The 14,603-nt window shown below is 50.2% G+C and overlaps 1 protein-coding gene across 2 annotated transcripts in view; it reads right to left on the bottom strand.

Moving 5' to 3' along the window:
* The window catches only part of DOCK1 (dedicator of cytokinesis 1), a 542,215-nt gene that overhangs the window by 26,064 nt on the left and 501,548 nt on the right, over window positions 1-14,603 (bottom strand). For both annotated transcript variants that reach the window (XM_027112936.1, XM_027112937.1), the window contains exons 41-46: window positions 13,312-13,453; window positions 13,099-13,177; window positions 11,260-11,344; window positions 8,121-8,207; window positions 5,084-5,260; window positions 4,015-4,098 (exon numbers count right to left, since the gene is read on the bottom strand). In XM_027112936.1, coding sequence (XP_026968737.1) covers window positions 4,015-4,098; window positions 5,084-5,260; window positions 8,121-8,207; window positions 11,260-11,344; window positions 13,099-13,177; window positions 13,312-13,453 — 654 coding nt within the window. The remainder of the gene's footprint in view (window positions 1-4,014; window positions 4,099-5,083; window positions 5,261-8,120; window positions 8,208-11,259; window positions 11,345-13,098; window positions 13,178-13,311; window positions 13,454-14,603) is intronic.

The following is a 14,603-nucleotide window of genomic DNA, read 5'->3' as shown; positions in this document are numbered from 1 at the left end:
CTCTCTCAAATGTATAAAAGTGTGGTCCAATCATTTCTGCTTTTTTTTGTTGTTGTTGGTTTGATAAAACTCTTAATTGGCCAGATTCTTGACATCAAAGAAGCTACTTGCTGGACTAAAGTTAAGACCCTTTGGTTCAGGTCTTGGGACTGAATGAACGGTGATCTGGCAGGTGAAATTTATGGGGTATGAAATGTATCCCCTCAACAGGTCCCTGACATTGGTCAGATATAACCTTCTAAAAGACGGGTGGGACCTGGCCTTTGTTCTATGCCTGCTCGGGGCTGAACTTAAGCTAGGAATAAAAAGATGCTCTGTGCAAACACTCCAACATATGAGGTGCCTAGTACACAAACAGAAGCCATGGACTGAGGCCTGGAACGGTCTTTGGATTCCAACCAAGCTGAGCGTCAAAATCTCTCAGGCAGATTCCTGAATCCCACCCCCAGAGCCTTGATTTGGTCTAGAGTGGATACCAGGAGGCTGCACATCTAAAGAGTTTCCCAGAGCCCAGAGAGGGGGGAGGACTTCCCCAAAGTCACACCTCTAGTTGTTCAAAGACAGCATGCAGCCTGCTCTCAAAAGACACCCTTCTAAATGGCGGTGCTGTATTTGAAGTCTGCTCCTGTGTGTCTCTACATGGATTCATGGCCTGCCGGCGGCAAAGAACATTTGGAAGCACTGCTAAGTGTTCCAGGAGCGCCACCACTGGCGACATCGGTACGACTGTCATCGGCTGGGGATGATGAATGGGTTTGGTCTTTCATCTCTGTGCATTTCAAAAGAGAAATATGGGGCTTCCCTGGTGGCGCAGTGGTTGAGAATCCGCCTGCCAATGCAGGGGACACGGGTTCGAGCCCTGGTCCGGGAAGATCCCACATGCCGCGAAGCAACTGAGCCCGTGCGCCGCAACTACTGAGCCCCCGTGCCACAACTACCGGAGCCCGTGTTCTGCAATTACTGAAGCCCGTATGCCTAGAGCCCGTGCTCTGCAACAAGAGATGCCACCGCGATGAGAAGCCTGTGCACCGCAACTAAGAGTAGCCCCCGCTTGCCGCAACTAGAGAACGCCCATGTGCAGCAACAAAGACCCAACATAGCTAAAAATAATAAATAAAATAAATTAAAAAAAAGAGAAATATGCATGCACCACAGTGGTTTCATATGAGTCTATATGGATTCATCTTTGGACACACAGCAGGGATGCCCAACAAGACAGCTGCGTGTAAGGAAAGATGGAGCTGTGCCTTTGAGGAAGGGGCTGGCGCTCACTGCTGACCTGGTGTCAGCCGCCAACCTAGAAGAGGCCCCAGGCAACCTGCACCCGACCCCAGCTCCTGCCTGTGAGGGGGTCAGCACCCTCTGTTTCAGCAACGGCAACAGCAGAGCCAGGAGCTGCCTGGGACTTAATAACCAGCCTTCACAAATGATTTTAGGCATCAGTGATGGAAACCCTGCCAATGAACCCTTGGGATTCCCAGGAGGAAAACCTCACTGTGCCCTGATGGAGTTTTCAGGAAAAAAACCAAACCAAATAAATTAACACAAAACCAGAAAAAAGCATTCCGATAACCCCAAACTTCTTATTTTTAATGAGCGTATGACTCAATTACTGATATTAAAAGGTGAGTCTTCAAAACATTTGCAAATGAAAGCAAGATCACAGGTAACGTTTTGAATATGTATTTTCATCACTCTTTGACTTAATGAAGTGGCTAGAAACCAGATTTTTTTTTCCCGACTTTCCTGTGAGCTACTTTAAAATTCATCCTTTAATATACTTATTAGGGGTGATGACATAGTGCTGACATAAAGTTCTCTCTGGGGAACAAATTATTTTCCTCTGTAGGGCTTGAAACTCTTAAAATCCAATTTTCTGTAACAGCTTACAGTAAAAAAAAAAAAAAAAAAAAAAAATCAATAGAACTTTTGCAGACCAAACTAGTTTTTGTGTAGCAATGGTTTTATATAGCCTTCAGTGGAGTTTTGAATTCTGTACCCTTTGGTTTTTACAACATCTAAAATGGAATCATTCAGACCTTTAAATTCTCTCCCTCTTTTTTAGTAACAGAGGGAGACTGCCTACCTGAGGCTTACATCTTGTGCAAAGAAACCATCATGGCCTAAAAGTTCCCTTAAATTCAGCTCCCAGGGTGTCTCATCACAGAAGAATTCCAAGGCAAATTGATATCAAATGCCTACGGATTTGTGGCAAAGTCACACCCATTAGGATGGCGGCTATAAAACAAACAAACAAAAAGAAAACCAAAAAATAACAAATGTTGACAAGAATGAGGCAAAATTGGAACCATCGTGCATGACTATTGGTGGGAATGGAAAATAGTGCAGCTGCTGTGGAAAACAATACAGTGCTTCCTCAAAAAATGAAAAATAGACTTATATGATCCAACAATCCACTTCTGGGTATATACCCAAAAGAAGTGAAAGCAGGAAAGAGAACAGATATTTGTACACCCACGTCCATTATAACATCATTTACAATAGCAAAAGTGGACGCAACCCAAGTGTCCATCAGGGAATGAACAGATAAGTAAAAAGTGGTCTATGCAGACGATGGAATACTATTCAGCCTTAAAAAGGAACGAAATTCTGACACGTTACAACACAGATGAACCTTAAAAACATTACGCTACGTGGAATAAGCCTGTCACAAAAGGACAATGTATTATTCCACTTGTATGAGGTCCCTAGAATAATCAAATTCATAGAGACAGAAAGTAGGATGGTGGTTTCCAGGGGTGGGGAGGATGGAGAGTTACTGTTTATTGGGCACACAGTGGTTTTGCAAGATGAAAACTGGAGACAGATGGTGGGGATGTGGCTGCACAATGACGGGAACATACTTGATGCCGCTGGACTGTGCACGTAAAAATGACTAAGGTGGTAAACTTTATGTTACATAAATTGTATCACAGCAATATCCATATATATTTTATAGCTATAAAATAAATACTTGTAATTAGGCTTGAAACCAAAACTCAGCCCCACTCCACCCTAACAGGTCACACAGCCCATGAGCTGATGACGAAGCCAGGACGGTGAGGCTCCAAGGGAGGCTGGTGAGGCTCCAGGGAGGCCGGGAGCAAAGCGGCCACAGAGCACTGGTCACAGCCTGGGACCCCGGGCTAGGGTGGGATGCCGCCCAGGCACAGGGAGGCCCTGGCCTCTGCCTTCCTCAGCCCTCTTCCGCCAGCCTGGCAGGTGGGGTGTAGATAGGCAGCATCCTCCTTGCCTCCCATGTGAGAAAAGGAAGCTTAAAGCAAGCTGTCCAAAGTCCAGAGCAAGCAGGCAGAGCTCCCACGGGAACTGGGTCTGGACGTCCCCTCCACCTCCAGGCTCATGAAAGCTCCAGGAGCCCAGACACATGCAAAGGGAACTTCCAGTGGAGCCCAGGACACCCTCCAGGGCTGCCCAGCCTCTCCAGACCATGTCCCACTAAGGAAAGACTCAGACGGCCTCAGGAGCACAAGCAGAAAAGCCAAATGTGCAGAATTACAGCTGGGGAAACGGAAATGAGGACCCCTTCCCCCAACCCTGACCACCGGCACGGGGAACAGGACGGCGGGTGCTCGGCGGTTTCCCATCCCCACCTCTCACACCGATGGCGTCGGCTCGAGCGCCCTCCCAGGACAGGCTGGAGCCACGGTCTCTAGGGCATCACCGTTTCCCGACCTTGCCTGTGATGTTCCGTTCTGTCGATACCAGGCAAAGGTTTCCGAGCAGGCACTGCACTGACCGAGGGGAGGGAACAGACCAGGCTCATTTGCAAGACAGAACTTTCTAGGTGTTCAAAGGCATGACTACAGCCAGGGGTCGAGTTAATCACGGCAGTGGTGAATGGGTTTATCCGGGACAGACATGGTCACGGGTGCCCTGGCTGAGGTCCAGGGTCCTCCGTGGCGGCTGGCAGGTGTGCCAAGGTGGCCCTGGTGGATCTGGTCCCAGACTCCACTTTCCCCGCCTCGGGGCCTGCAGCTGCGGCTGGACATTTACCTGCCATGCAATCAGGTCCTTGAGCTTCTCTATCTTTTCGTGGGCCTCAGGGTGCTCCTGCAGGTACCGCTCTGTAAAGAAGGCCTGGTGGAGACAGGGAGAGACACTTAGTACACCAACACACGTTTTTGTACACCAGGCCTGGGGAGAGAGCTGTGTGTGAAACAGATGCACACCCCGGCTATCACCCAGGGTTGGATCCTACCCCAGCAAAACATCCAGTAAGGTCAGCACAACAAATGGACTTTGTTCACTCACTGTGGCGGCCCCGTCCATGGAGCCCAGCAAAGCCACAGCTGACCCGGGTCACTCACTTCGCTGGGAGGCAGCTCCCCAGCTGCTCTCGTGTCCCTGACCCCCATCCCGGGTCCGCCCTACAGCTGAAGGGAGCTGGAACAGAGCATCACCTCTCCAAAGTGTCCAGGGCAGTTTCGCCTCACAGCCCACTTTCAGGCAGAGCCCCTTCTGCTTCAGTTTCCATTTTGTCTAGACCAGGGGGCAGCAAACCTTTTCCGTGAAGGGCCTCAACTCTGTCACTGTTGTATCAGGAAAACAGCCACAGACACCAGGTAAGAGAATGGCCGTGGCCACGTCCCAGACGTGATTTACAAAATCCGGCGGCGGCTGTCGTGCAGCCCCTTGTCTAGGGCACATCCCACGATCTTCAGCTTCTGCCTGATCTCACTGAGGTATCTTCCAGGGAGACCAGCTGGCTGTCCCCACTGCACCAGACTCCCATCTATTTTAAATATTCTAAGCCTTTTGTCTTTCACTGAAACTGTATCTTTTGGCCTTTAATGATCCCAGGCCTCTGGACTGTCACGAGGGTCACTCTCTAGGGCTCCGTTAGCACAGCCCGCTGCGGGGTGAAGATGAGGGGACAATGCCCAGGCCGGCCGGGCCCGGGGTGGGGCTTTGACCATCGGGAGGCCGCAGAGGCTGCCTCTGGGCGGACCGGCCTGGGCTCGGTCACTGCGGAGCTCGCTCAGTGAGACCACGGTGGTTTCCGGGCTTGGAAACAGTCCGTCCCAGGACAGGGCTGGAAAGAGGAAGCTGGCGTGTCACTTGCCTTTTCGTAATTTGCAAAGCCTCCCATGACGGCGGGGTCCACGATGCCGTTCAGGAGCATGGAGAGGGGGCTGACGGGGAGGCTGGGGTCGTCCAGGTGCTGCTGCACCATGCTGTTTATCTTGTCGTTCGTCAGCTGCATGGTCTCAATGGCGTTCTCCAGGGGGCTGATCTCCACCTGTGGAAGGGGGAGGACGGAATGGCATCGGGCCAGCTGCCGCGGCCCCTGTCCTGCCAGGGCCTCTGCTGATGCCTCTGGCTCCTCGCCAGAGGACACACACTCCGAGTGGGGCAGGCTTCCTACTCTCCATGCACTGTTCTTCCCAGTGGCTTCTTGGGGCAAAGGTCCCTCATCACCCAGCCGAGAGAAGCCGGGCATTTTAGGATCTTTATGTGTTTCCATAGACCTGTCCCCACATGCAAACTCCAAAGGCACAACGCAAGGTCACCTAGTCCTGGGGAATGTGTGTGCACATGCACGTGTGTATGCGTGTGTGTGCGCGCGTGCGTGCGTATGCACACGTACGGTCATCCCAGGAAAACACAGCCCTGAGTGGCACTTGAGCACAGTCTACGTGTCTCACAGAGCAGCCTTTGAACTGTGGCCTTGTTCGTTGCTTGTCTTAAGGAATTTTGAGCAATCTCTCCCTGTCCCTGAGGCAGGAGGTCTCGGCGCTTTGTCCCTGGACTTGCTTGGTTAGGGAAGCAGGGGAGGGGCAGAGGGGTCCTGCCGTGGTCTCCGCAGGAGGCCACACACCCTCCTATAGGAAGGAAGAGCCCCCCCTGCCCGGTGGTCACCACTTCAGCTGGACCTCACGGGCCTCCCTTGCAAACCTGCCACTGGTCAGCAGGACCCTCAGAGCAGGAGGCAGGGCGAGCCAGCATGGGCCCACCTCGCCACCGCTCCTGCAGCTCTGCCCACACCCAGTGCCCTTCTTCCTCTGGGGGCCCCTGCAGGGCCTGGCGAGGCCCCGCCCCGCGATCCTCTCTGGCTCAGCCCGCAGGTGCCAGGAGGATGCGTCTGCGTTTAAAACAATAACACCACCTTCCCACCAGGCCTGGCTCTAACAGACCCTAGGCTAGGCCCCGGAGCCACGTCCAAGGGTGACCACAACACATGATAACCTGATCCTTCCCTTCCCCAAGGGAAGTGGGACGGGTCCCCACCTGTGCCGGGGACCCTAGGGTGTCTTTAGCAAATGGCAAAGCAGAGCAGCCTGTTTTCTCCTTCTACAGCCCCTGGGGATTGTCTGAGAGGTAGAGAGACGGGGGTTGGAGGTGCAGAGATGTTGAGAGAACGGAGAGACCCTAGAACGACACCCTCAGTCATCGCTGGCGAGCACCTGCCGGAGAGGTGACCTGATGGAGAGGAGGTAACACGCAAAGAGGTGGCCGACGCTGAGGGTGCCCCCTGGTTGCAAGTGCACCCCAAACAACACATACCCTAGGGCCTTTGTTTTCACCCCACACCTGGCTTTATCAGACCCTGGAATGCACCACCGCAGACACACAACTTCGCCAAATGGACTCTCCAGGGCAGAATTCCATTTTGACTGATGGCTAACTCCCTGTCGCTGATCCCGTTTGCCGCAAGAAAGAGCAGTGTCCTAGCTTCATCAAACCAAGAGGGTCAGCTGCTGGTCTGTTCCAGCGATGGCGGGGCCAGGAGTGCGGGCAGCAGGATTATTACAGTCCTGCCATCCTGGGATTATTCAGCCTCCAGCTTTCTTCGTTCATTAAAAAGGGCAAGCATAGCCCGTGGCAGAGCCACACCCTTACAGAAAATCAGGGCTCAGCCTTCGCCACCTCGAGCTGTTCAGCACCGTCCTCACGCATCGCATCCGGGCTGGCTCACGGAGTCCCCGATTACAAACGGCTTATGGGAAGAGGCTCATAGGAGGATAGGAGTGGTGCCTGTTTAGGGAAGGGTCTCCTGTCCTGTGGTCTCCCGCATGTACATCACCAGCTCCGAATGGTGCCAGTGAAGGCTTGCATTTCTGCCACCTGCCACGTCTCCTGAGCCTTCCAGAGGTCAGGGCCTGCCTGGGTGCTAGAGGGGGACAGAGTGGGGTCTCTGGGAACACAAGAAGTAGAGGCGCCCTCCGGGGGTGGGGAAGGGGGCCCAGAGCCCTAGGGCTTCAGAGTAGGAGGAGGGTGCGCTGGAGATGGGGATGGGATGCAGCTGACCACACGCATGCTCAGGGAGAGGTCAACTGAGCTTAGAGGTCAGGGAGAGGTCAGCCAGAGCTCAACTGGCGTGGACGAGGGTCAGGAGTGGAAACAAGGCTGGGAAGACAGGCGCCAGCCACGTCCTAGGGCAGAAGCAGGAGTTTCCAAGGGGACTCATGGTAAACTGAACAGTGGGTACCACCCCTCTGGTTAAGATCCTGCCAGGTGAAAACCAAAGGCATTGAGACACATGACAAAGCACACATATTCCAATCAGACCTTGTTATACGGGCAACTGTCACGCTGCTGCTGCTATACATTCAGTAAGAACCTTCTGCCCAACTCTGGTTCCTGTGACTGGAACTGTCCGATAGCTCATCACCGAGGCAAAGTCTAGCTAATGAGATGCGGGTCATTATTTCTTTAAAAAGGGTGGGTGAGGGGTATTCTCAAGCTATTTCTACTAGAAAAGGAGCAAGTACTATTAATCAAGTTGTTTGTCATGTAAATGGCAATAAAACCATCAGGAAGAAAGATCTTCAAAAGCGTATGTAAATTGGAATTTGTCAAACTTGTCATTTCGGTAACAGAAAGAACTGTCAAAACAGCACAGTGAAGACTAGATTTAAATATTTTGAAAAAAGAAATGAAATCTTAGCTCTGGTTTCTTTCTACGCTAGAGGAGGTTGTGATTACACGGCATTTCCACCGCAGTATTCGTGGACGGGGAGTGATTCTGGGTTAAGCCTGATGTGGGGTCTGAAGCATGCCTGCTGGCCACGGTGACCAGATGACAGGCCCGGGGAAGAGGCCGTGTCAGACCGTAGAAGAGGGGGTGATGGGCAGTTCCTCCTGTGGGGTGTGCTTACCATGAAAACAGATTTGACCTCAAACCACCTTAAAATGCCAGGCAATTTATACGCAGTTGTGTATATGGTCCTTTCGATCCACATATTCTGCAAAGGGAACACACACAGGACACTTGTTAGGAGAAGGATGTTGCAGGTAGATGACAGCTTCTGTCCTCGCGGGGATTTGCAAGGGTCTGGGAGGCAAGGTCACCAGCCGCCCAGGGAACACCTCACAGGCCACGCTCTGCTGAACTGCCAGACTGTTACACAGGACACCGTGGCCCCCTGTTCCCTGGCCAATGGTGCCCATTTCCCTGGCATTTGGCCAAGAAAATACAATAGAAGGGGAGAATTACATACATCCACACGAGGGAGGCTCCCTCTGAGCAAACAGACTTTTGGAAAGGCTCCAACAAGCTTTCCGTTAGCCTTACTTAGCGTTCAAAAGAAACCTGAAGATGCAAATCCATTGAGGAAGACTGGGCTTCATAAAAGTGACCTCTCAACATTCTAATAAAATCAGTCAGTATTTTAATGATGAATTTTTTTTCTTTTTTTGGCGTAACATATATATTTACATGAGAAAATGAAGATATGGAAATAGAAGGCAGAAAAATCACTCCGTACCTAAAGATGACAGCCTAACCTTTTACTATCTGGGGTTCAAGGCTTCCTACTAAGCATTAACAAGCGTGTATATGTGTATTTTCAATGAAAATGTATTCTTCCGAAAATGGTATAGTACATATTGCGGGAAGTTGTTTAAAGCCAGGAAATGTAACTCCACCCCTCTTTAATGGCTGCACAGAACTCCGCTGCAGGGGTGAACCGTAACCCCTTCCTCCCACCTCCACTGCCGGGTGTCCGGCTGGTAGCAGCCTTTGCCTGGTACACCTCCCAGTAACAGAGAATCACTGAGCGGTCTGAGTCTGTCCGTAGTGATCCAGATATAAAAAGATGGCGTAATGGACTGTCAACATTTCCAGAAAACTGGCTGGCATGTAGAAAGCATTTTCTCCAAACCTCAGATTCCAGGCTGGGAGAGGGGAAGGACCTGGCCGAGGCCCCAGGGACACAGGTCAAGGCTCCTGCTGCCCCGGGGGCTACTGGCTCAGGCACCGGCCTGCAAACAGCAGGCTGCACTGCTCCCTACCAACCCCAGCATCCCCGGGGGGGCGGGGCCTGCGGGTTCCACGTTGACCCTGTCTCTGGCTCCCTCCTCCTTGCCGGCTCTGGGTTTCAGAACTTCATGCGTGGCCAGGTTTGGAGGCACCAAGCTGCTCTGAGCTCCCGGGCTGGCCTGGCAGGGCAGCTTTCCCAGCACCCAGGCCCTGGGAGCCAGGCTCCCTGCAGCAGGCCCCAGCCTTGCCTCCCATTACCACCAAACCCCCTGCGCTTATCTGAAAGCCTGGGGCTTTGTCAAGCACGTGAAGGACTAAATCCCGTGGCTTCTGAAAGCCTCATCTGTGTGTGAGAACCTAACGGGGCCATTAGGGGATTTCTGGGCCATTTAGAAAGAGCCCAGCCTCTAAGGCTTAGCGCAGCTCCGGAGTTCAGGAGCCATGGTTATTCTTAGCTCTGCCTCGAATGGCTGCGCAACTGTCGGCAATTTGCTCGACCTCCTTGTGTCTCTTCCTACACCGTATAAGAACGTACATCGCCGCGAGACGTGAGAGGCCTGAGGGAAATTCAAGAACCGCCCATACATCCTGCAGCCAGGGTGCTACAGAAGTGACAGAGTTATTGCTGTGATGACCAGAACAGAGATGGCTCAGGAAGCCCAGCCCCGGTGTGGGTGTCTAGGTGGGGCCTTGCCTCTCTCACCACTGCAGACGGTGCCACAGTGAAACGAGTCACCAAACAGGTTCAGGATGCCCCACTAACCAAGAAACAGGGTTTTGGTTTTGAAAGAGCCAGTGATGAAACTGGGGACAGCCTTAGAATTTCCCAACTCCAAGGTCCTAGTTGACACACAGGAAACTGGGCTCGGGAAGGGAAGGGAAGGGCCTTTCAGGGGCTGTGACTGGAGACTCACAGGCATCGCCGTGGGGATCAAAGGATGACAGGAAACAGGGCTTCGAAGGGAGGGTGGGTGGAAGGCAACTTTGCTGAAAGTGCTCTGAGCTTCCCTTTGGGTCAGCAGCATGGTGCTAATTCAACTTTGACCCCCTGCACCCCCAGATACCTGCAGACAAGGTCCCCGCCAGGGGTCCTTGGGGCTAACGCCACCTTGAAATATGGGCTTATCTAGGGATTTCCAGAGGAGGTTTTTCAGGGCGGGAGGAGAGAGAAACGTTAACATTAAAAATAAATAAATAAATAAAACTATGCTTTCAACATACAGTTTTGAGGGCATTAGCCCCCTGTGGCCCCCTTTGCCTGGTAAAGCAATAAAGCTATTCTTTTCTACTTCAAAAAAATTAATTAATTAAAAAATAAAAACGCTGTGCTTTATTTCATGCCTTTGCAAAATGGAATCCATTAAAGCAGTTGTATGTATATCTTTTAAAAGGTTGCAAGAATCTGTGTTAACACTTCTATGACTCTAATGCAGTGTCTTCAACAAGGCACAGATGTTCAGCAATGTGTGGAAACACGTGATCCGCTGTCGCCACCGGGGAGGCTCTAGCTGGCACCTAGTGGGTAGAGGCCCGGGATGCTTCTCAACATCCAACGAGGCCTGTTATTCAGCTGTGCCCGCGGGGACCTTGTTCCGGCGTATCGTGCCACAGTGAAGTTCAGGTGTGGGCACTGGGTAGTGAGCCCAGCTCACCTCCTGACTGCTTGTCTCCTGCAGAGAGCCGTGTAAGCACTCGGCACCTCCGAGAGCTTATTTATAACTGAGACACCAGCACCTGCTCCAGGACCCAGGGCACAGAGGAAGACTCAGATACACGCAGGAGGGAAGCAAGTGTGCTCCGAGCACAGAAACACTCCAAAGCACTAGTTACCTTCTTACAGTATCACAAGCACCTTAGTGACACTATCTGTGAAATGGTCGTCATTTCACTAAATCTGAATGGGTAACATGCTAGGATCTCTGTACATAACACACAAAGGCATTCATTCCTGCACTGCGGGAGCCTTTGAGAACATGCTCTTCCATGCGCAGTTTTGTTAGTCGTGGCATGAGGTTGGGGGTGGGGTTTTTTTTTACCGCAAATTCGTTGTCTGGGTTTTTCTCTCCCTTGCGGATCGGACGAGAATATTCAAATCGCTGGACCTCGTTTACTCTGTAAAAACTGTACAGAGATAGAGGAATCATTAGACATTTAACCAGAAAAGCAGCCGATTTGCTTTTAGACACAGGATCCGGCCTCCCTATAGGTCAGTGCATCCCTTAAAACATCTCCAGCCTTGACCTGGAGCGACAGCTGGGCTTTCTTTCCCCGCCAGCCTCAGAAGAGAGACGTTGGCAGGTGGAAAAATTACCTTGAATTTTTGCCTCTTCTCTGTCCCTGACAATGCTCAAGGGAGAAGAGATGCTGAGTAAGAGTGAAACCAGCAAAAACAGAAAAGGTGAAGCAAAGGAGAGGGGGAAAAGGCCTTCATTCTCCATCTATGTGTTTATTATTTAAAATTTGAATTCATAGTTCAACAATTAATTAAATAATTTAATCTAATAAGTTATTAAAAATTTAAAAATATGCCTTATTTTTTAAAAGGTCTTGTATACTTTAATTTCAGATCTACAAAAGGCAGATCTGGCAACCACCAAGGGTGGCATACATAAGATGGAGACTGTGCCTTCCTCCCCTGGGGAGGGGGTGGGTTTCACGCACATCCCAGAGGCAGGCTGGGAGGCTTACTCACCCCCCTGAGCTGAAACGCAGGTGGGCACCCCACATCAAAGGGAAATATCTGAGCATACACCACAGTTCACTAGTGTTTAATGCCTCTCTGAGAAAAAAATGTTGCAAAACTTGAACTCTAAGCCTCATGAAAGCGAGCATCCGTCAATAAACCAAGTCCTGGTTTATTTCCCATGTTTGCTGATGAAAGGTTAAAGGAATGGTGGTGGATTTTGTAGAAGAACCCAATCCACCAAACTTCAGGATATAAAATAAGCAGATCCTGAGCATTATTAGGCCATCAAAGAGGTTAATTGTTTTTCACCAGTACATGGATCAAATAGAAAATTCTTCGTATCTAAGAGACATCTAGCGTAGGTGTTTCTACACCACTGCTAAGTCAGGGGCAATTCAATGTAGATGCAGAAAATCTCACTCAAATTTGGACAGTTGGCCTGTGAGTTTTAAAATCCACCTCCAGGGGCTTCCCTGGTGGCGCAGTGGTTGACAGTCCGCCTGCCGATGCAGGGGACACGGGTTCGTGCCCCGGTCTGGGGAGATCCCACGTGCCGTGGAGTGGCTGAGCCCGTGAGCCATGGCCACTGAGCCTGTGCGTCCGGAGCCTGTGCTCCGCAACGGGAGAGGCCACAACAGTGAGAGGCCCGCATACCACAAAAAAAAAAAAAAAAAAAAAAATCCACCTCCAAATTCCATATTATGTAATCACCCTGTTGTACAGGTGAAGGCTTCTTCTCATCCCCCACCTGGTTCTCCATCACGAGCACATGTCTGAATCCCTATTCCTGGCTTCTGGGATCCAAATGCTCTGGCCACACCACAGGCACACAGACAGATCTGTGGGGTGGGGGGCAGGGCCTGAGCCCTGGAGAAAAGGTCTACAGGGGGTCTCTCACCTGGTGGCTCAAATGGAGCCCAGAGCACCCCTTTCTCCCCCTGACTTTCCCTGTCTCCCAATCTCGGGTATAAGGAACAGCCTTGCACCCTCCCGGCCACACGTGTTAACATCTCCCTTCCCCCTTCTTTGATGCTGAACATGACTAATTTCCCTTGCTTTTTGAAGTAAACAGAAAGAGCATCTGAAAAGTTAATCAAAGGCTGACATCCACCCTCTGAGACGTGAAATTATGAAGAAGCGATCTGTGTACGCCTCTCACCACCCTCATGTCGGGTAAGGAAAATGTTACCTTACAATCTGCTCTGACACGGGCCTGTGGAACTTAGGGGGCAAATCGAGTTTGGGCTTTACTGTGAAGCACTGAATATCTGAAGGTCAAGGGGGTTAAGGATCATAAGGCAGCGTGGTCATTAGCCAGGAGCAAGGTCCCATGTACACCCAATCATCCAAACAAACGACATCGCCATCATTTTATATCCGACATGGCTGTCTGAAAGGATACATTGGCCAGCAGAGTTTTTAATATCGTCGCCTGGTGGAGATGTTGTCTTCATTTTCTCAGCATTTGGAAACTGAGTTAATAGCCGAGCTTCAAAATCTTCCCGGCGTTCATACTCCTTCCCACGGTAAATGAAAACTTTCCCCTGGAAACAATGACATTCATTAAATAACACCCCAGGGGAAGGGCCAGGAAAAGTTCACACATAAAGGCATTGGTCTTCAAGATGGGCTTGACAGTTTTTTTTTAAATGTCACTGAATAGCTTGTAATTGTGGTGATCTTACTAATCAAGAACACAGGAACAGAAGCCAGGTAAGTTAATACTGTTTAAGAAGCACTAAAGATGATGTTACTGAAAGTACATTTCAGTCTTAACAGTAGCAATCAATTTACAAAACCATGAGAAACCAAGCGAGTGATTGAAGCCCACACACTAGTGGGCATGAAATGGTCAGACAGGGTAAAGGCACCAAGGCAAGTGGAGGAGAATGGTGTCCATATCATCTCCCCCCTAATTAAGTAGTTTCCATCCTACCAGAAAGAATTCAAGGGAGAGATAGCCTCATCCACCAGAGGGCAGACAGCAGAAGCAAGAAGAACTACCATCCTGCAGCCTGTGGAACAAAAACCACATTCACAGAAAGAGAGACAAGATGAAAAGGCAGAGGGCTACGTACCAGATGAAGGAACAAGATAAAACCCCAGGAAAACAACTAAGTGAAGTGGAGATAGGCAACCTTCCAGAAAAGGAATTCAGAATAATGATAGTGAAGATGATCCAGGACGTGGGAAAAAGAATGGAGGCAAAGATTGAGAAGATGCAAGAAATATTTAACAAAGACCTAGAAGAATTAAAGAACAAACAAACAGATGAACAATACAATAACTGAAATGAAAAATACACGAGAACGAATCAATAGCAGAATAACTGAGGCAGAAGAATGGATAAGTGACCTGGAAGACAGAATGGTGGAATTCACTGCTGTGGAACAGAATAAAGAAAAAAGAATGAAAAGAAATAAAGACACCCTAAGAGACCTCTGGGACAACATTAAACACAACAACATTCGCATCATAGGGGTCCCAGAAGGAGGAGAGAGAGAGAAAGGACCCGAGAAAATATCTGAAGAGATAAGAGTTGAAAACTTCCCTAACATGGGAAAGGAAATAGCCACCCAAGTCCAGGAAGCACAGAGAGTCCCAGGCAGGATAAACCCAAGGAGAAACATGCCGAGACACACAGTAATCAAATTGGCAAAAATTAAAGACAAAGAAATATTATTGAAAGCAGCA

Source organism: Aethalodelphis obliquidens, unplaced genomic scaffold, assembly GCF_003676395.1.
Source record: "Aethalodelphis obliquidens isolate GAN/ISIS:26980383/991018 unplaced genomic scaffold, ASM367639v1 scaffold11, whole genome shotgun sequence".
Lineage (NCBI taxonomy): Eukaryota > Metazoa > Chordata > Mammalia > Artiodactyla > Delphinidae > Aethalodelphis > Aethalodelphis obliquidens.
This window is presented reverse-complemented; position numbering and strand designations above follow the sequence as displayed.